General features: G+C 38.9%; 1 protein-coding gene across 2 annotated transcripts in view; it reads left to right on the top strand.

Annotated features, from left to right (window-relative positions):
- Positions 1-16,184, top strand: part of LOC115344127 (transient receptor potential cation channel subfamily V member 6-like) — a 30,148-nt gene extending 13,964 nt beyond the window's left edge. For both annotated transcript variants that reach the window (XM_030021044.2, XM_030021043.2), the window contains exons 6-15: positions 149-324; positions 1,126-1,272; positions 6,544-6,756; positions 7,086-7,172; positions 8,277-8,353; positions 8,661-8,826; positions 9,111-9,177; positions 9,766-10,034; positions 11,100-11,206; positions 12,643-16,184. In XM_030021044.2, the coding sequence (XP_029876904.1) occupies positions 149-324; positions 1,126-1,272; positions 6,544-6,756; positions 7,086-7,172; positions 8,277-8,353; positions 8,661-8,826; positions 9,111-9,177; positions 9,766-10,034; positions 11,100-11,206; positions 12,643-12,916 (1,583 nt within the window). In that variant the 3' untranslated portion in view covers positions 12,917-16,184. The remainder of the gene's footprint in view (positions 1-148; positions 325-1,125; positions 1,273-6,543; positions 6,757-7,085; positions 7,173-8,276; positions 8,354-8,660; positions 8,827-9,110; positions 9,178-9,765; positions 10,035-11,099; positions 11,207-12,642) is intronic.
- Positions 16,185-21,587: the final 5,403 nt, after the last annotated feature.

The following is a 21,587-nucleotide window of genomic DNA, read 5'->3' as shown; positions in this document are numbered from 1 at the left end:
ATCAGACTGTCATCTGTGCATGCACATATTTTTCTCTCATCACAAACAGCCGTGGGATGTGAGGAAAATGAAAGCCATTAGTCAATTGCCAGTCTTTGCACAGGGCTGGGCTATTCCACATACTTTATCTGGTCTGCTTCCTTCATAGGTAACACTGTTCTTCACATCCTGGTTCTCCAACCTAATAAGACGTTTGCCTGCCACATGTACAGCCTGATACTTTCCTATGACAGGAACAAAGAGGGACCAGGTTCACTTGAGTTGATTCCTAACAATGAGGGGCTTACTCCATTCAAACTGGCTGGAGTTGAGGGCAACACTGTGGTGAGTTTGAGTGACACAGTTGCCTCCATATAGAAGAGAAATGGAGAACTTGAAATAAAATCATGCAGACCGAGGGAGTTTGTGCATATTCTTAGTGGGTAGAAGATACATAACAAGTCCTTTTTTTTTTTTTTTTTCCCATAAGTCTCATGTAGGACCAGAAAACCCTTTATAAGAAATTTCTTTATCCTAGTGAAAGAAACAAGTGCTTAAAGAATAGATCTTTTGACCCAATTTTTTAAGTATTTTGAGTTAAACAGGTATTAACAGAAAGATCCACCCCCAGTAATTTTTTGAAAGTCTGCCTGAAATTGTTTGTCTTTGTTGTCTAGATTTCATTACCTTAAGTGTGACACACAGGGAAACTTCCTCAGGTATCCACAGACAGTTATTCATAGACAAGAACTCAATATTTAATGTAAACTCTCATCCTTCCCCTTAACAAAAAGGCAAAGGTGGTTAGTGTTTCTTCTGTAGATCCACAAAAGACAGGATCATTTCCCTTGCCACACCTCTTTCTGTTGTCAAAATGTATAACTGTGTCAAATAACTTCAGGAGTTTGATTAGAATTTGAGTAAAATTCACTCATCCCTTACCTCAAGCATGAGCTAATAATCAAATGGGAATCAGAAAAAGTTCTTCCACTTCTTAACCTGCTGTAATTGTCCCTGAGAGATATGAGAACCACAACAAGGAAAATACATTGTAATTAAGGGTTTTTAACAACTTTATTTGTTCTCATTGCAAATACACTATATACTGGAAAGCTTGTGATATCCTTGACCCCCTTCTCTCCTCAGATGTTTCAACACCTTATGCAGAAGCGGAAGCACAATCTCTGGTCCTTTGGCCCCTTGACCACTGTGCTCTATGATCTCACAGAGATTGACTCTTGGGCTGAAGATCAGTCCTTCCTTGAGCTCATTGTCTCAAGCAAGAAGAGAGAGGTACTGTGGGCACCACATGCTTTCTATATGCAGACCATGGTGATTATAAAAAGAATGATGAGTTTGAAGGTTCAAGCTCTTTTATATCATGCATAGAGCAAGGACTTTGTACCGTGTGCTGCAGGGAATATGTGAAATGTAGCAGCTTACTAATGTTTGGGCTACATCTGATGCTTTATATACAGTTTCTTCTGAGGTGTGAAACTTGCAGATGACTGAAAGAACTTAATATGAGCAAGCTACAGGAAATGACATTGTGTGATTCAGTAAAGGGTTGTCTCTCTTTCACCAGGCTCAAAGATATCAGTAACAAGTACCTCTAGAGCAGCTCTAGCAAGTAGCTTTCTATAACTGATACTGATTAACTCCCACAATGTCCCTGTGAGACACGGCTATGTTCAGAAATACTAAACTGGAGTGCATTTTAAAACCACTCGTTATTATCTCCTTTACTTAATGACATTGCTCGTCCAGGTTATGACTCAAAGTGGGTGAATTATCTCTGCTGTAGGCTCAAAAACTTATAAAGGGATCACTGATATAAAAATAGCAGAGTGTAATGGCAACCATGGGCAGATCTCCTTAAGACTTTAAAGGTACAGTACCCTATCAGTTGTAATCACCTTAAATAATCCTAATAGGACAGGAAATGAATCAGCAGACACTTTAATTACCACAATTCTACCCACCCTGTATTATTTCCATCTATCAAAATTTTAGTCAAACTTCTTTAACAGAAGTTTCAGCTACTGGAGAGCTTTGCACAGTGTGGAAGAAGTCTATGAAACTCTCATTTGCTTTTATTTAAAATCCTCTAAAATTCTATGTGTGGTTGTACATATGGAAATTCAAGGGAAAGCAGTCTATGTCAAAAAATAGAACACCATTAGAAGTTGTCCAGAAGACTAAACCATAATTTTAAAGAAAGCAGAATATTGTGCCTCTTATCTTATCCCAAAACATGTAGTGCATGCAGATCTAAAATTCCTAATTTCAGAGGACAAGATGTCCCCAAATACCATGAGATATTATGATTTTTATTTTCTAGAATGCTCTTAAATATGAACAATTGCAATTTTTGCATGTGTAACTAGTAGTTCTTTTTTGCATTTGATATATGTTTGGCCCAAAATGTTTGCTGTCTCCTCCAGAAGAATGCTATGTGGTCACCCCATCCTATCATACCCTCCCAGTCCAGTATTGGACCAGAGGAGCATCTTTAGGCTCCAATCAGAAGCAGGTTCCTCTTGTGTTAAGGGGAATACATGCACAAGTAGGTACTGAGATATATTTTCTGACCCTTAAGTGGATGAAAAGTGGAAAAAATAGAAGGGAACTAAACTACAGGAAGATTATAGTAAGCTTCAAGCTTACATCATCCTTTTGCAAATGAAATTTACTCTCCTGTGCAAAGAATTCTAGGATACTGACTTCTGCAGAAAACAACACCTCAGGCTATCTAGCTAGGTTCATTACCTCTCACTTAGTTTTGATCCTTTAGGATGTTTCTTAGGCCATTCAAGAGTTCTGTTAGAGTCATGTCCATTTACTGAAACATACGTATTCCTTGCACTATGTGCAATCTGTCTTTGGCTGACTTAGAGGAAGCAGGGCAATGTAGCAAGAGAAGGAAAACATCTAGAGTGCAATAAGAAGTTTTCCTTTAAAGTAACTCACTTATGCCAATTTGACTTACTTCTCCTTGTTTATTTCAGTGGTCCCCTAAATATTACAATAGGAAGTAGGTCTAGAAGCATTTAATAAAGTTTGTGGGACAAATTCATAAGCAAGGTGTAAAGTATACCCTGTTTGTCCTACTTATGCTCTAAGTGTCATTTTTCTAGCAGAAGGTGAAGGCTTGATATAGATGACAAGTACTAGTCTCTTCTGGAAAAATGTTCCAATTTTCTTATCCTAAATATTCTGATACAAAAGACTTGTATTGCTGTACTAACAAGAATATTCTGTCATCCTCAGTTCTATGTTCCTACAAACAACAAAAACATTTCAAAGATTTATCAGATAAATTTTAGTTGTTAGTTTCTGTTTTACCCTCAAGATGTCATCAGAACTGAGGGTAATTTCCAATCAATTATATATATGCCTTTGTTTCCCTTTTACAGAAAAGGCCTTGTTGACATTTTGACGCTTGGTTAGCAACCTCAGAAAGGATTCTTGGAAAAGTAGCTTATTGCTCACGTGACCCCTGCATATGTTCTGTGAGAATGGCCAAATAACTTCTTCCCTTTTTCATAGGTAGAGAAACTGCAAATGAAATAACACTGACTGTCTTAAAGTAGCTGAATCCAACTGTCTTTGACTATCTCTGGAGTAGATCAAGCCCCTTGACCTACAAAGAAAACTTTGATCCTTCATAAACATACAAGCCCTAGTCCTGTTTCTGGACTGAGTATTTACATATTCTACTTACATCAATAGAAATTACACTTCCATATAGGGAAGACAGATGAGGGACTACAGGCTCACTTTTCAACTGTAGGAAACCAGTACAATTATAGCTTCAATTCAGCTATACTGATTTCTTCCAGATTGGGAATGGACCCAAAACAGTTATAATGAGATGACAGAAAAACACAAAAAGACTCCATGCTGATTTTCTGGGCTTGCAGGTGCCAGTAAATAAAGTATCTTTGTTTTACTTTCATTTTAACAGAATATGGCTTATAACTGAATGAAAAAGAAAATTTGTTTTGAAAATACTTTAAGGTGATCCATTTGATTCCAAAGTAGAGATCTAGCTCTTCAGCTAACACAGATCTTGGAGGCCATGATAACCTGAGTCATTATCATCCATCTACTTTGAAAATAACATTTGTCACTTCTGTGGAACATACTTCCTCACAGTAGGACTCTATGTATTTTATGATCAGTAGGGAATCACAGGCCAAATTTTTCAAAAGAACTCGGTATGAAAAGACCCTAATATTCTGTCTTACATCTTATTCATATCAGCATAGTGCTCTTGTCACTATGTTGTTGAATACATTCCAATAGTGCACTACATACTAAAATTAACATCTTTCCCATGTGTTTCATTCTTTCCTCACAGACTAGTTTACTAAGCAGAGCATCTAGTTTTGGGTGGCCTTGAGAGTGATTACTTTTTTGCACACAATATTTTGTGTTCACATTGGACAAATTAAGCTAAAGAAGTGCACTTGGCCTAGATTCATCCCATCTAATTTTTTTCTCCAACTGAGGTGTCTAATTAAGGAATACAGATTCCCTACATTTTACATGTGGATGATAGAGAAATGCAAGTAACTAAGTATCTCCAGAGAGCAGTTTAGATCTTAGGTGAGCTGAATAGCAATCTGTGGGACCCTATTGCCTACAAGGAGAAAAATCTTGGGGTAACCACATCACTAATGAAGATACCTCCTTTAGGTGCCTAAAGTTATGTGATGGGGTTACTGGTAGTAGTGATACTCTAAGGACACAGATGAGGCAAAGTTTGTAGGAAGAAGTAATGACATTTATTAGACATTTCGTGTAGTTGCAATTTCATCTTGTTCTGGGAAACCAGTTTAAAAGAGCGGAGTGACATTGATCTTTCCAAGTTTTATAGTTGTCATCCCAGCAGCAAATCAAGAGATTTACTCAGAGGCATAGATGAGCAATGTTCAACAGAGGAAAAGATGTTGAATTTTTTTTTTTCCCATAACATCTCTCTGTATTTTCTTTGTCCTTTATATGCATGTGTGCAAATCAACCAGATCAACCATGAGGGCACTTAAGAAAATTTCTGTATTCTTCCTGTTAGTTTTTGAAATGGAATTGTATGATAGGAGAGGATTCTTCCCTCCAGTGCTCATAACTCCTCTGTTCTTAATTTTTACAGACCCTCTTTGTCACTTCTAAAACTATGGTCTCAACTTTTTTGATGAAGCTTTCTTTTTGTATAGAATTCCTCAGCTACTCAGTATGTATGGATACATGCAGATCTTTGACAGAAACACAACCCTAAGGCATGCAGCAGCACTATTTTTCATGCGTGCAAGATGCTCACTGAAGCTTCTGTTTATTCCTGAAAATGTCTGTGGTCGTCTAGGTATATTTGAGCTGCACCACTGAGATTCTAAAAAGAAGGGCCAAAACATTGAATATGATATAAATAATCTAAAGGAAGTAAGTTGAAAGAGCCTGGTTTTTTTCATAGTATATCTCACTGGGGGTATAGTGCAGGTTTTATCATCATAGCTTAATGGCAAAAACTTTTGAAAATCCAGTCCATTAACAGGCTGCATTTAGATAGAAATTAAGGAACTTTGGAAATTTTTCCAAAGTCCTCTTAGTTGCCTGCTAAATCAAGGTAATATCAGTGTCAGTTTTCAAAGAGAGCTGATCATCTAAAGGACCTTTTGATATGTTTCCTACAGATGAAGAGTTCTACAAAAGCTAGCAAAGTTGATAGAAATAGCTGTTGAAACCAATGTTAACTTACATGTATAAATGCAGAACTCCAATTTGGAGAAAAAAATCTAAGTGAATTTTGCAAGCTTGCACAGAAACTTTTTTCTGTAGGTGAAAATAGAATCCAAATTATCTTATTTTCAATTCTGTGTTCTAATAATGTATATTTTGCACAGAGGAGAGTATCTGTTTGCTGCAGAGTGCACTGTGCTGTCTTGCTTAACAGAAAATATTCTTCAAAATTCATTCCAGTTACAGTAAAAGGCAATTCATGAGTAGAAGTAGTTTTGTACGTGTTTGAATCCCTAGAGTTCACAGTATAAATAAACTTTCTGACACTGTAAAGTTAGCCCAACCTTAATATGTATATATCTTATACTCTGTATATAGCCTTGTAAAAGATAATGGGATCTTTCATAAAGGATGGTATCAAATGCTATTTTAAATAGTGTTTTTTATTTTCTGTAATACATCCTCATATATTAGCATTCATGGATCTAGATCATAGGTCTATCTCAAGTGTTTATACGTGTCCAGGCCTACACAGACAACAAACTTATTCCGGTATCTAATATGCTTTTCTTGCGCTTCTCACTGGTACTCAAAAGCTGTTCTCTGCAGGATATATGTTTTACTGTTTTTTTCCAAAGCTCTTTACTGGCAAACTGAGCAAATCCAAACCCACTTGAGCATTCCATTTTTGCAAAATAAATTCAGCTTCCAAATGCTCAATAGAGTAGGTGAGAATAGTATGTTGACGTTCTCCCAGGAAACAGTGTGAATGTTTATAAACAAATGCCCTTATGGCAATTAATTCCTTCTTTCTATCTTTCTCAGGCACGCCAGATCTTGGACCTAACACCTGTGAAGGAGCTGGTGAGCCTGAAGTGGAATATGTATGGCCGTCCCTATTTCTGTTTCCTGGCTTTATTCTATATACTCTACATGGTCTGCTTCACTATGTGCTGTGTCTACCGACCTCTGAAACCCCGAACAGGCAACAAAACAAGCAGCAGAGACAATACAATCTATGTCCAGAAAATGCTGCAGGTACTGTGTCTATAGGAGTCAGAGCCTCATAGGCAGCATTGGGCAATTCTCATCTAACCTACTTAACTGGAAAGTCCAAGTATTTCCCAGTTCCCAGCTACTGTAGCTGTCCTCCTCTCTTTCTGCTAGCTGACCTTTGTCAATGAGGAACATGGGGTGTGCTCTGTTCTCTGCTGCTGGGGCTGAGCTGGTTCCTGTGGCCTTGTCAGGCCTAGTCATGTTTATTACATTAACAGTGGGCCTTCTTTTCCCCCATCCTCTTTTTTAATTTCCTTTCACTCCCTTTAAAATTTAATTTTAATTTCCATTCACTTTTTTTTTTTTTTCAGGAATCATATGTGACATATGAGGATGAACTGAGGCTGGTGGGGGAGCTGATCACAGTCATTGGAGCTGCTGTAATTTTGATCCTTGAGGTAGGAGAAACAGTGAGCTGTATAGTTGCAAGTTTCATCAAGACAGGTTTTACTTCCTAGACAAACATGAGTTTGTACTCACAACTTGGTTTTGATATACACCTGTGGCAATAGACACTGGCAACAGTATCTGTTGGATGAAACAGACTGTGACAATGTACTAGTAAGAGTCCAGGTGTGGAAGGAGCAATTAGAAGGACTGGCCACACCCAAATACTATCTGTAGGGTAATGCCACAGTTCCCATTCGCACCATCTGTAGGTCCAGCTGAATCCTAGCTGTTGCATGAGATTCTTAGAGATTCTTCACCCAGGACCCCTGAATACTCATGTGTTTAGGGGTGTTGGGTGAAGTAATTTCTGTGTGTACACAGAAAAGTTTATATTTAATTGGAGATCAGTGACTCTGTGGACCTATAACAGGAGCCTTACTCAACCAGAGTTCTGAGGTGGACATGTTTAGGTGTTCTCCTTACTATGAAGTCTCCAAAAAATAAAGCAAAAGTTCTTTAAATTAAAACAAATACATCCCCCACTTGATTTTATTATAATATGAAATAGAAGACTGAAACTTTTATATGAGAAAACTCAAAGGATCATGCCAGGGAGAACTGAAATAAAACAGGGCTTGTGAACAGCTTTCTCTCTCCCCATATATGTTCCAGAAGGACAGGTCCTTCTTCCTGTGTTTGGTCAGGATTCTGGGGCTACACTGCAACTAACACAGTGAGAATTATAAGAAATGCCTTTGATTCCCCAAGCAGGTATTTTTTGTCTTCCTTTCTGAGGCTCAGCTGTTTGTCTGGTCTCTTCTCAGTAATCTGTATGAACTTCAGGCTCACAGGTCTGTGCTGCAACACCTCTCTGCCACATACCAAAGTCTCTCAATCTGCCCAAGCGTTCTTAGATTTTCCAGCAATCTCTATCACATTGTGAGATGGGCCCAATCATTCTGTTTTTAAAATAATATAGAAATCAAACTGAACCAGCAAACAAAGCAGATGCAGCTGGCCCCAAGATCCTGTGAATATTGGTGGTTACCATGACATTTAATGGTATAATGGAATCTGTCTGAGTCCTAAAGTCAATAGGATGTCTCTCTTAGATCCCAGATATCCTTAGAGTTGGAGCAGCGAAATACTTCGGACAAACCATCCTGGGAGGGCCTTTCCACATCATTGTGTAAGTACACCACTTTTTAAGTCAAATAAATATATTGCCTCTCATTTTCCCCACTGCTGTCTTTTGCCAGATGAGTCACTTTCTCTGTTCTTTTAGAATATTCCTTCTCTTGATTTATTTCTCTCACTGGCTCAACTGGTGTGTAGGAAACCAGGTGAGTGGACAGGTAGAGTTGACAGTGCTGAGAGGTCTTTGTCTATGGGGCTGGTGGCTGTATATGCCTGTCTTGGAATTTTTGAAAAGAAAACAAAAAGGAGGGTAAGATTCCTTTACTGAACTTTTTTCACTGTCTTTTCTTCCTTTGCAGCATCACATATGCTTGCATGATTCTAGTAACCATGGTGATGCGTCTCACCAGCACAACTGGTGAGGTGGTGCCCATGTCCTTTGCCCTGGTGCTAGGATGGTGCAATGTCATGTACTTCGCACGAGGCTTCCAGATGCTCGGACCCTTTACCATCATGATTCAGAAGGTATAAGACACAAACAAGTATGGGCTTGTTACACACATCCTGACACCTCTTGCAGACTGGGAGAACTGAAAGAATATTTTTTCCTCCCTCAGGACTAGCATTAATGGTAAATGGACAAGTTCTTGTCTGCACAGAGGGTTTGGGACTTTCACATTCTCTCCTTAGTGCAGAAGTTTCCTTTAGTCCACTCACGGTCTTAGAGTCTGGAAAACGGTTTACATAGGGTTGCATTGTGACTTGGTGGGACAGGTGGGCCTTATGGTGGCTCTGTCTTTGCTCTACAGATGATATTTGGAGATCTGATGCGCTTTTGCTGGCTCATGGCTGTGGTGATACTAGGCTTTGCATCAGGTGAGTCTACAAAAGGAAAACAGCAACATGTTACCCCTGCCAACTTCTTTAGTATGAATTAAGTGCATGGGTTTTGATTTATTCTCAGGTTGCCCTCTGAGTTAGCTGGCAAACTTGGTGATGATGTATAGCTTCTGGTTTTTTGATTATGGTCACTTTCCCAGTACTGATTTCTGTTCTCATGAGTTTGGTTTTCAATTCTTGCTCTTTCCAGGGTAATAGAAATTAGGATAATCCAGATAATTCCACGTATATATAAGTCAAGATTTGAAAACATACTGCCTTTACGATATTTGTCTTTGGAAAATGAGATTAACACACATAGCTTTATTATATCCTTGAAGAAGAGAAGATCACTATTTTGAGAACAAATAAATAATCAGAGTAATTGAGTCATTTTATAATGGAGACCAGTGATTCTTTGTCCTTGTTATGCTGGGTACTGCACTAGCATAGAAACAAGTGTAGCTCCTTCCCAGACCACTTTGCGTTGTCAGTATCTCTTTAAAGGACCCTGTTGTTGCTCTTGGAATATGATTCCCGTTGTTAAACTCTCTCTTTCTTTTTTTCCCCATTGGTCTCTTCTAGCTTTTTACGTCATCTTCCAGACAGAGAACCCTGAAAACCTTGGGCAGTTCTACAACTATCCCATGTCCTTGTTCACCACCTTTGAGCTGTTCCTCACTATCATTGATGGCCCTGCAAACTATGATGTGGACCTGCCCTTTATGTACAGCGTGGTATACTTTGCCTTCGCCATCATTGCCACCCTCCTTATGCTCAACTTGTTAATTGCCATGATGGGTGACACCCACTGGAGAGTGGCCCACGAGCGGGATGAGCTCTGGAGAGCCCAGGTAACCTAGTTTAGGTGGTAGGGGGTTCGCTTTGAATAAAGAGGAGGAAAAGTTGTCCAGGCAAAATGTACTAGACAGTGCAATTAATTACTCTGCCGTCTGTGCTCTAGAGGAGGTACTTTAAAGCCTTTCCCTGGCCTTCACTTTTCTTAGGAGCTAATAAAATAAGCCATGTCCTTTTAATTCTGTTTTACAGCTTCTGTACATCAGCCACAAAATTTCTTTCATCCTTTCTATGAGTCTGAAGTGTCCAAGTGCAAGACTATTCTTCTGCACATCTTCCCATGTGAAACTGTCTTCCAGTATATCTTTGCTATGTGGGTATTCCTACCTTATTTCAAATAGCAGCTAGAAGCCCATCCGGCCTTTCTAGTCCATCCTGTGTCTCCCGAGCTGTTGCTTATGCATGGAATCTCTTGTTAAATAGAATTAAAGTTGCATCTTTTTTTACAAATCACATTTCTGTGTAACTGAGAGTTTAATTATAATTATAGGGATTGACTGAGGGGAGATGGAATGCAAGGTAATGATTACAAGTAGGTCAGTAACCTCTATAGATCCATTACGAGAAGTTGGCCTGACTCTCTTACTCAAAAGGCAAAAAAATTCAACCAGATCAGTTATATAGCTGTTCAACAGGAAATCCATTTCCTAGTATTTTTCTGTGAGAAAAGAGTAAGTCAAATGGTTAAATGTAGTTGTGTGGCCACATTGGTAAGTTCTAATGATGGTTAATGCAGATATAAATACTGTTCTCTTCTCTAGCTTGCAAATTAATTACCCTACTTGTTGTCATCAGATATAAAAGGAAAGAAATTTAACAGTGTTTTAAGAGCACTATTGCTTCCTCAAAACATGGCACAGTTAGGACTGAAATAGTGAATTGCCATATAATAAATGGAGTATTGACTGATTTTTCTTCATTGCATATGCAGCTGTAATGAAGTACAGTAATGGGTCAGTACTCATGAAACTGATAATTTTGAAAGAGAGTCTGATTTTTTTTCTAATTCATCTGTGTTTGGTTTTTTGGGGTTTTTTTGGGTTTTTTTTTTTGTTCTAAAGGTTGTGGCTACTACTGTCATGCTGGAGCGGAAACTGCCACGGTGTCTCTGGCCTCGCTCTGGAATCTGCGGGCGGGAGTATGGGCTAGGGGACCGATGGTATCTCAGGTGGGTTCACTTCTAGTGTGTGCACGTAAGGATCCCAAAAGAAGAATCCAATGTACAGATGTTAATAAAGAGCCTTTCTAGTGGCCTTAGGAGGAGTGTTTGGAGTCCTTCCCTTCCGGAATGCAGACCCCAATCTGTTTTCTGTGACTGATGGGCAAGCACTGCTCCCTTCAGAAAGCTCTGCTGTGCAATTACTTGTGAAATCAGCTGATGTTTTCTAATCCGGTAGTCATAGGAGACAGACCCCAGAAATTGCATGCATTACAAGGCCTAAATTATTCTTTCAAACTTCTTACGATGAGTATCACAAAACTTTACTGCAGTGCTTGGTTGGCTGTCTCTATCCATTAGATGCATGAAATGGCAGAGGCAGAATGAATCAATTAGACATTCAGCAGCAATGAACTGCACTACAGATGATTCCAAAGCAGAACAGGACTAAAGGCATGATTTCTTTCTCGTGTGAACCTAGTAACTATGTTATACTTTGCAAAGACTGCATCAGGTGGCAAAGTCTTAGGTCCTGGATTTCAGTTTAGGCACTGAAATAACAAAACAATCTGTAGTCTAGGTAACGCTAGATTCCGCATTATTTCTGATTTTAATCAATATTTATACCAGGGTGAGAAAAGATTAAACTTTGTTTGGGCACATGTCTTTCCTAACTGCATCATCTTTTGCTGATAAAGCCAGAAGGGGGAGTGGAGGCTGTATGAAATAGGACTTTCTGCAGGTTTTAGCAGAGAAATGAACCTTGTGGATTTTCAGGTTTGCTGGGCAGAACAAGCAGATCTAAAGTGGTACCAATATGCAACACCTTCAGTCCAAGGTGCAGAATATAACTTTGCAAGAGCAGTATCCCAGCAACAATTCTTCATTGGATGCTATGAGAAAAGAGTATTGGTGTGATCTAGTTCTGTCAAATTACATGTATGTTCATTGTATATATTGTGGGACAGTATTTCAGAAGACAAGTCATAAGTAATGTAGAGAAGGGTTGGTGGAAGTGGAGCATTTAAATAAAAGTTCAGCAAAAGATAAGTGACATCCTGAGGCTAGCAGCCATGAAATATCAGAGGAGCAAAGGCAAGAACAAAGAAGATGGATGAATATATGTGTATATACAAAGGGTCTGGAGCTAGAGTCAGGTGGGGTAGGTCTGCCAATAGCTTACAGCTGGCAAAATGGAAAGGGCAAATCATGACTGGGAAATGAGTTGAAGGACAGGAAACCATGGGCAGATGAGGGTACTGAAGTCAATGATGGGGATGAAGATCTAGGAGATAATTGTGTGCTGGCAGCTGCTAGCACCATGCCTATGTCTGGGTTAGTAGCCCTATTTTTGGGAGGGGCTTGCTTCCTGTGGCTGCTCAGTTTTGTTGATAAGCTGACACGTTTCTACTGCATTCAGTTTATGTTTTTTAATCCTCTTACAGAGTTGAAGACAGGATTGATCCCCACAAACACAAGATGATGCGGTACACAGAAGCATTTAAGGCTCAGGATAGGGATAACTATGACAAAGGTTTGGAAAAGCTGGAAATCGATAGGGACATCCTGTATAAGAAGGAACTGTCTGCTCTGTCATTGTCACGGAGCACATCCAGGACTAGTTCTCACCGTGGCTGGGAGATCCTGAGGCGCAACACCTTCCATCAACTTCGTGGAGAGGTCAGTCATGCCATGGAAGAGGAGGTCTATGATGTCTAAGAAGCCTCTTCTTTTACTCCACAACATGGATCACTTTTGCCACAACAGTTGTCTTCTCCAACTGTTCATACACACTCCAGCATGCTACAGACATTCATCAGCCTTGATGAACTCTGGTGGTGAACAGTTAATGAACAGCTCATGGCATCTGTGCTATGACATGTGAATGCAGTCTTTTCTCTCCTACATTTGAGTGTCTCTGCTGTTGCACTGATTTTTGCACCAAGCTGGTGGGATTGTTGGGCTAAGGTCTGTGGTGATTTGTCGTGCTTTGCAATGCCCTACAGAAATGAGCAAAAGAAGCCAGCAATGGGATTTCATCCATTTACGAAGAAGCGATCAGTAAACCTTCTCCCAGACTGTTACATACAGTATAGTCGCTCCCTCCAGTTTCACAAAATCCCAATGCTCTCATAGCAAAGAGAGCTGACTGAGGTTCCGTTTTATGATTTGGTACAGAACTGAAAAAAACCCCTGTAACTAAGCTCAGGAATTAAGGTAGTTGCTGACACTGTGATGATTAAAAGAACTGTAACTACTCAGCTGGCATTCAGGGCCTGACAGATTTTGCCCTCTGAAGAAACGCAGTCTCTATTAGCTGCATTTTCATCATTGCTATCTTAGCAGGACTGTTTTGGTTTTGGTTTAGTTTGCTTGTTTAGGGTTTTTTGGTGATGGGGTTTTTTTGTTTGTTTGTTTTATTTTGTTGTCACATGAATGCACTTTAAGCTTTTGGAAAGAAGTGATTGCTGTTCCTGGGAGGATTCTGAAGAATCTGAAGTGGGAACTTCTTTTCCTAATGAGAGCATGTATGACCTGGTTAGGTGACTTTCAGCAGTGTGAAATTTCAACAAAGCTATTAATCTCCCAAATGAGCTGAAGCTGGTCTTTTTGCTGTAGAAGAGTAGGATTCCGAATCATAGTTCTCTGACTTATAACTGAGCCATCAAGGTTGGGTAGTGAGCTACAATATAGTGCTGAAAGAAATGGAGAGGAAATGTTGGATACATGAATGAGAGCTATTGCAGAGGCAGTTAATTCAGAAACTGGTGCGTGCTCTCTCTCCCTCTCTCTGAAAGTCTAAAACTATCCAATGAACAACTGAGTCATCCTCAGTTCCCTTCCAGGTACGATGCTGTGCCAGTCTGTCAGTTTGTCATCTTCCTAGGGCCACTTTAAGAAAAATGGAGAAATGTTCAGAGAAATGGACTGTCATTTCAGGTTTTTTTATATTCTCAGGAGTGTGGAGTTTCATTTGAATAGAAGTAAGTGGAAAGCAATCCATGGTCTTAACATTTCCTTCCACCAGGACTAGTAACAGAAACTTTATTTTTTAAGAAACCAAGGTTTATTATCTAGCACTAGACTTTGAGCCAAATCACCCTGTGATAATCAAAGCAGATAATGAAAAAGCTGAATCCAGTGGATTTCTGATTGTATTGAAATATCACAGCAAACATCTCCTCTCGTGCAGGTGCTGTAATGAGCATCATGATCTTTGCAATTATGTGTGTTTATTTAAATGTCCTCTTTCTCTTACCTGAATGTGTATTTATGCTCCAATGGAAAACTGACAGAAGACTGTCTCTCTGGAATTCAACTGCATGCTTTTGAGTTGACTCATTTTCTTGAACTGAAAGTGTTGCCTGGTCTCACTCAAGTGTTGTCAGTCCTTCCCAAAACCTTTGGGGTTTGTACTGGTAGTCTATGGAGATGGGAACAATGTGGTACATTAACCAGAACTGTGAATTGCTGCTCTAACTGTAGATCAATTTTCTTTCCTAGTGAATAGGAAATAGCAGGAAGGGGAGAACTGATGCCTTCCCCCTCCTCCCCCCACCCCCAAGTATAGTAGTCTTTTCACTAGTTTGAAAACCTGCAGAAATACAATTAAGATGAAGCCACATATAGCCATTTCTACAAAAGGACTCCTCTTTGTGACATACTACTACTATTAATAATAATAATGATAATATTTTAAAAGCTAGTTTGAAGTACAAGCTGTGTAAGCCCTGCTTCTGATTTTGTGTTCTTTATCTCTGTAAACAATAATAAGAATTTTGATCTTCAAACTCAAAACAACATATTGACACTGCAGGAGACAGAACAGTACTCAGTTGACAGTGCTAGGCCTTTATAGATTTCTGTATCTGCTCTCCATAAAAAGAAAACAAAAAATCCAGTAGCAGGTATTTTTAAGGAAGTGCCTTCTCATGTAATATTACATTCTGTAACAAGGAGTTAGCTTTCAAACTCCTTGCACAGAACCTACCCACAGAACAGCATCAGAACTGTGTGATTTATTTCCTGTCTTTGGAGTTGCCTAATGTAAATAAGATAGAGAATCATAGAATATTTTGGGTTGGAAGGGACCTTTACAGGTCATCTACTGCAACCCTACTGGAATGAGCAGGGACATCTTCAACTACATCAGGTTGCTCAGAGCCCCGTCCAACCTCACACTGAATGTTTCCAGGGATGGAGCATCTACCATCTCTCTGGGCAACCTGTTCCAGTGTTGCACCACTCTCATAGAAAAAATTTCTTCCTAACTGCTATTAGAATTTGGCTTCCAGTTTCCTGAGGTGACTTCATATTAAAAAAAAATCCTGGAAAAAGACCTTATACAAAAGGGGGCAGAATATTTTACCGATAGTAAATTATTCCCCAGTCAACTTTGCATAATCTTTTAGTTGATGATAAGTGGTTGCAGACCATTTTTAGCATTATTTATTTGATCTGGAGGATAAACAGCTATAGAAAAAAATTTGAGGTGGGATAAGTCAGCAGATACAATGGGCACACCAGAAGTTGGAAATATTAAATTTAATATGTAAATGTGGAATACCTACCCTCTTCCATTAGGACATATACACATGAGCTGTGCCCATGTGAGCCTCAGATGATGAAGTAATAGGAGGCACTAGACTAACACTTGAGCTGTTTCGATGCAATCTGGCTTAGACTCGGAAACAGCAATGACTACAGTCACACAAAGGCAAAGCACTTCTGCTGTAATATTCTGCACAAATGTGCTGCTTCATGATTTGCTTCAAATTTTTGCATTTTGTGATGCAGTTATATGCTAAAATTCTGAAACAGTGCTGCTGCTTCTTGCTGTTGCAAGGTGTCTTTCCTCTGCCTTTTAACAATATTGCAGTAATTTCAAAGAAGACATTCCTCCCCTCCTTGAAACTGCTAACCTCAGACTATCTTCTATGTTACTGGAGCAACTTCTGAGTTTATGATAATGTGATAAGAATGAATGTTTTGATCCAGTTGCTTGTAGTAAAATGAGAAGTATTTTGCTGAAAATAAAAATATTAAATAGGTGGAGTATCTTGTCTGCTTCTTTGTGTCTAAAATATCATGGGGCAATTTTTGTGTTTGTTTCTCTATTAGCAATCATGGATGTTAATTGACAAGTTGTTTGGATTGTCATGTTTGGGTCCATGTTAAATTTTTTGACCTAAAGCTGTTTTTCCACAGCAATCCACTTCAGAAATTTCTTTATGTAAAATGTGTATGGAGTTTCAAATACTGATTTCCAGTTCAAAGAAAGAACTGTCAAGGCCCTTATTTTTTAAAGTCATTGAGTGTTTAGTGAAAATGCAGTACAAGCTCTTCGGAGAAGCAGCCGTATTTGCATGTTGGTGGAATGGCCCATTTTGGATGGTGAGGTGATAGTCCTTTCTATAGCTGCTTGCAATAAAATGTGCTTAAGTACAGAGAGTTTTCTCAGTAATACACATGCAAAACATACAGATACACACAAAACTGGGCTATTTGATGAATTTGATGTTTACACCATTTCTTAAATGATTACTATGATTTCCTTTCTAGTCTGGTTAAGGGCTTCATCTTACATTATGCATTAAAGCAAGCCAGGCAAAGAAAGTGCAAGCTAGACTAATGGGATGAATCCTGATGAATGAATTTCCATAAACTCCTATTGAAGTGCATTCTGTACTCTTGAGGAACTCAGCTGTAAACAAAGGGTCTTGCTCCTTTATTAGATAACAATAAAGTTGCTAATATACTAAAACAATAGTTTAATTGGGCTTTGAATTTGCACTTGTTTTTTCTCTTTTTTTGTTTGCAATATCTAACTTTAGTCCCAGTAATGTAGGCTATTTTTTTCAGATTTTTATAATAAGGGCAGATTTGTTACTGTATTTATCTATGTCTTAGGTAGAAGTAAACAAGTTAAAACAACACTTTAAGTTGTATTTTTGAAAGCTTTCTAAATGGGAATAAACCAATCCAACAAATACTTGGTTCATAGAAGATTAGGGTAATATATAGAGCTATTAACCATTGATTTTAAGAATAAAGTTATTTTTATTTCTGAAATGATAACGTTTTAATCAAGCTCTCAACTGTGCACAGAGAACTCTTTGGCAAGAGTTTTGGGCCTGCCTTGAGAAATCTACAAGACAAGAAACTAGTGAAGATGTAAGCAAGCGTCTCCGAGCTGGGCTGTAAGATAAGCCTCTGGTCTCGCTACTGTTTTATGCAGGGTTGATAATTGCAAAGTATGTAAGATCTGCTGCTATTTTTCCCTCTCTGCTGCTCCAACAGAAGCACACTTTACCATCATCACTCTGCATACATGAAAACTTTGTCCTTAGAACACCTTCCTACTCATTAATCAAATGCATTGGTTGGCTGAAGTTCTCTTTTTGTTGCAATGAATTAATTGAGACTATCTCAGAAAGAAGCAGAACTGGGAAAGAAGATACTACAGTGTTCCATAAGCTCAACCAGCCTATAGTGTCAGAATGAATGATTTTTAAAAACCTCTGAGAAGTTCTAAGTTGATCTAGGACTTTCAATATAAAATATCAATAAATTAAAGTTTCTAGGGGGACAATATCTGCAACACATACTAATCAACTATATTATTAGTATAGTCAAGCTGGACTGGAAGCCACTTGGCAAAACCATGCTGTGCATTGATGCTGGCCCCACTTCTGTCTGGGACATGGAGGGAAAGTTGAAGAGAAAGTGGTAGCTTCCTAGAATTCCCAAGGGGATAGCTGGGCAAACGAAATGCCAGCAACCAGATGGAAAAATTACAGATTCCTTGTCAGATGTGCTGATTTCTGTAGCATCTTGAGAAAGAAGTTTTCAAACTGCCCAGCTGCTTAAGTACAGAACATCTAAAGCTTTGACTGAGATGAGTGAGGCACTTCACACCTCTTGTAGCTGTGCTTTCAGGCTTCCCACAGATCCAACCAGATGTTAGGGTATTAGTTACTGTCTCCTCACTGTTTCAGATTATGTCCATTTGGAAAACTTTTTAAATAGGAAAATATGAGATCTGGTTCCCCATCAAAAAGAATTTTATGGCAAATTCCGTCGAGCAGAATAAACAGTCCTGCCTTTCAGGAAGTAAGAGTAAGTTATAAAAGGTACTTGCCCAGTGCTATTCTCATTTATGTTGTAAACCATTCTCTGGCTTTTCCCATTATGCTTCTGATAGATAATAGAAAATTCACTAGCTTGCCCGGAAAAACTCTTCTGGGAGGAAATTTGACTCGTTCACCCTTCATCCTTTCTTTTAGTGTTCAGTGCTTGACAAATAAAGCTCTGGTTTTTCACCTAGAGGTGAAATAGACTAGACTCATTCTTCTCACAAATAAATACCAGTGATTCTAATCACTAATCAGTAGCATTATCTATGGGAGAATTTTGCAAGTCAGCTTGGATTTGAAGATATAAGAGAAGCAAGATATTAAAAAAATGAATGAAAGGCTTGAGGTTAGCGGATTTCTATTAAGATTTATCTATTGGCTCATAGAAGAATTGGTTGTAAAGGACATCTGAGATCATCCAACATCAGACCATGTCTGCTGTGACTTTGTCTTCCAGAGTCTTGAAAATCTTAAAGATGGAGATCCAGAACTCCTCTGTGTACCTGTTTCTGTGCTGCACCAGCCTTGTGGTCAGAATATTTTTCCTAATGTCCAACCTGAACCTCTCAAGTCACAATTGATCATTGTCCCTTATTACTGAGACATTAATAGTCGTCTTTATTTGAATCTTCACCCCCCCAAAAAATGAAGATTTAAAATAAAATGAAATTGGAAGTCCATCTTTACTCTCTCCTGTAATTTCCCCTCTCCCATCTGGTCTTGTGCATATATTTTGTCCTCCACCAGCATTTTAGAGCTCAATGTGAATTCGTATAGGCTTAGATATATACATATACAAATCACATTAATTACTGCAATACTGAAGAGGTGAGTTTTATAATTACAGATGAAAAATTTGAGCTAAAAAAAATTTGCTTAATGCCACTTAGGATATAGTATAAAGTCGGACAATTGTCTTGGTGTTTTTCTGATCCCCAGTATGAACAATAACCTTGTATCCCCTGGGGTTAAGGGTATAATTGATAGTGCCATTCAGATAGCCTTATGGGTCACCTTACAAACTAGTAAGTTGTGAAGCCCTTACCTGCTGAAGGACATCAGCTGAAGCATTTTGAAAGCCCTCTGGAAGTAATTTGGAGGGTATGGGTCTTCATAAATTTCCCAGTAGGCTTCACACAAAATGTCATAAATTGATAAATAGGACAACAAGAATAATTTTGAAAACTCTGTTCCCTGAGTGTCTTGCTTAAGGCACATCAACAAGACAACAGAAGGCTGATTTTCCTTTGTAGCCTCAAAGAAGACTTTCTGAAGCGCTAAGCTCACCATATTTTGCAAAGTTTACAGTTTATGTGCTACAGAAGATAAGACTGAAACAGTTTGGCCTGTCATTAAAGAAAGTATGAGGGTTTTCTCCTAAGTCACTGAATCTGCACCCCACCTTAGCTTGGCACCTTTTTCTTAAATTGTAGTTCATGTGCAATTTTTTCATGATTCAGCCTTTCCCTGATTTCACCAAGCTTGCAGCACATGGTGTAACATTTACACCACCACCCCAGGGTCTACTCAAGCTTGCTGGCCACGGCTGGGGCTCAGACTAATGAAAAGGTATCAGTACTGTTGATTAAGCCTGTACATGCTGGAGAAGAAACTGGTTGCTGTGTCATACTGTCACACAGTTTTCAGAGTAGTGTCCCTGTGAATAAGTCAGGAAAGTTGATTTTTATAAATATTGTTTCCCAACTTTGGGACAATAAAATGGGTAAACACTGAAGAATGACTATTCAGCTCCTAACTTCAGAGGAAGCTGCTCACCATTTTAAAACTTTGCTTTACAGCAGGAATACATCTTTATAATATTGCAATGTTGTGGTACATTTTTAATATCTTAGAGTTGACAGAGTCCAAAAACCAGAAACACCTCTTTGGCAGAAATAAGACTGGAATTTAGTGATCATAAAAATTTACTAAGTGCTAATGCAGACATTTGGGGATTAACAAGGAACAGACATGGGTGTTTAGATATCAGGGTGTTTGTGATATGATCAAATCATATGAGAGGAAGGAGGGAGGAAGGAGGTGTAGAAGGGAAGAAAAGAAGGGAGAGAGGAAGGGAGGAAGGAAGCAGGTAAGGAGTGAAGGGGAGAAGGAAAGAGGCAGGGAGGGAGAAAGGGAGGGAAGAATGGGAGGGAGGGAGGGAGAGAAAGTGTGGGGGAGAGGTCTATTTTTTTTTTTTTTTTTCATTTGAAGTGTTGAAGTTGAGTTGACATGCTGTTACCTGACCAAGGCAAAATCCATTCTTAATAAATGACAGCTGGGCCACTTTGCCTCTGCCAAAAACGTCCGCATCTCCTTAAAGGCTTTTTTTCTCTCTCATTAGATAAAGAGTTTCCTAGAACTGCTGTAGTCAGAAAAGGAGAAAAGAATCACAGAAATCCTATTCCTGAAGTAATTTTTACATTAAATCAATGAGAAGTGTGCATTATAGGTTGAAAGTTTTCTCTTCAACTATTTGTTTAAACTGGTTATAAACTGTGAGTTCAGACTAGGTTGGGATACAATGAATTTTCTTGCACTTGAAATGAAAGATAATAAAATGACAAGAATAGGTTTTAAGGAGGTACAAGGCAGATGCAAGCAGAAGAATCTGAACTATGATTCTAAGTTTCCTTTTTTTTTCACAAAGCAATGAGATCACAGCTGCTCATAATTTTCCCAGAACTCCATCTATGCTGCTTCTGCATGTAGATACACATACTGCTTCAACATATTATCCTTCATGACAGACATGAAACAGAATCTAATGGATTCAGATATAAGTTAGATCTTTATTCAGGCTCATGGTACTGTTAGCTTCCTTGGTCTCCTGGGGAGCGTGCCCTGGACTGTGGAAGCAATAGAGACTGGCTCACCCTAATGCAATACACTGGGGATGTGGCTGAGGTGCTTGAGAACGCTGGCATGCTAATTCCTCCTATGTCTCGATGTTTGGAATGGGCTTCACCAACTCCCATTGGTAAAATCACATGATATTCCACATATGAAATAATCAGGAATGGATCATAAATGTCAATGTGCAAAAGGTCACCTTCATGGCATTGTGTCAACAGCTGGCACTGGCTCTGGACAGCCTGCACATGCATATCTGGGTGTCAATCATAATGCTAAAGCAACTGACCTTTAACAAATACTCATCTCACCAGGGAGGGGCTGATGGAAGGACTGGCTCACCAGCTTGCAGATGGTGATCCTAGCTGGTCTTAGAGCATAACAGTTTCATCAGACTCATGGTC

This window comes from Aquila chrysaetos, chromosome 7 (assembly GCF_900496995.4).
Source record: "Aquila chrysaetos chrysaetos chromosome 7, bAquChr1.4, whole genome shotgun sequence".
Taxonomy (NCBI): Eukaryota; Metazoa; Chordata; class Aves; order Accipitriformes; family Accipitridae; genus Aquila; species Aquila chrysaetos.
The sequence above is the reverse complement of the archived record's forward strand: the minus strand, read 5'-3'. Positions and strand labels throughout refer to the sequence as shown.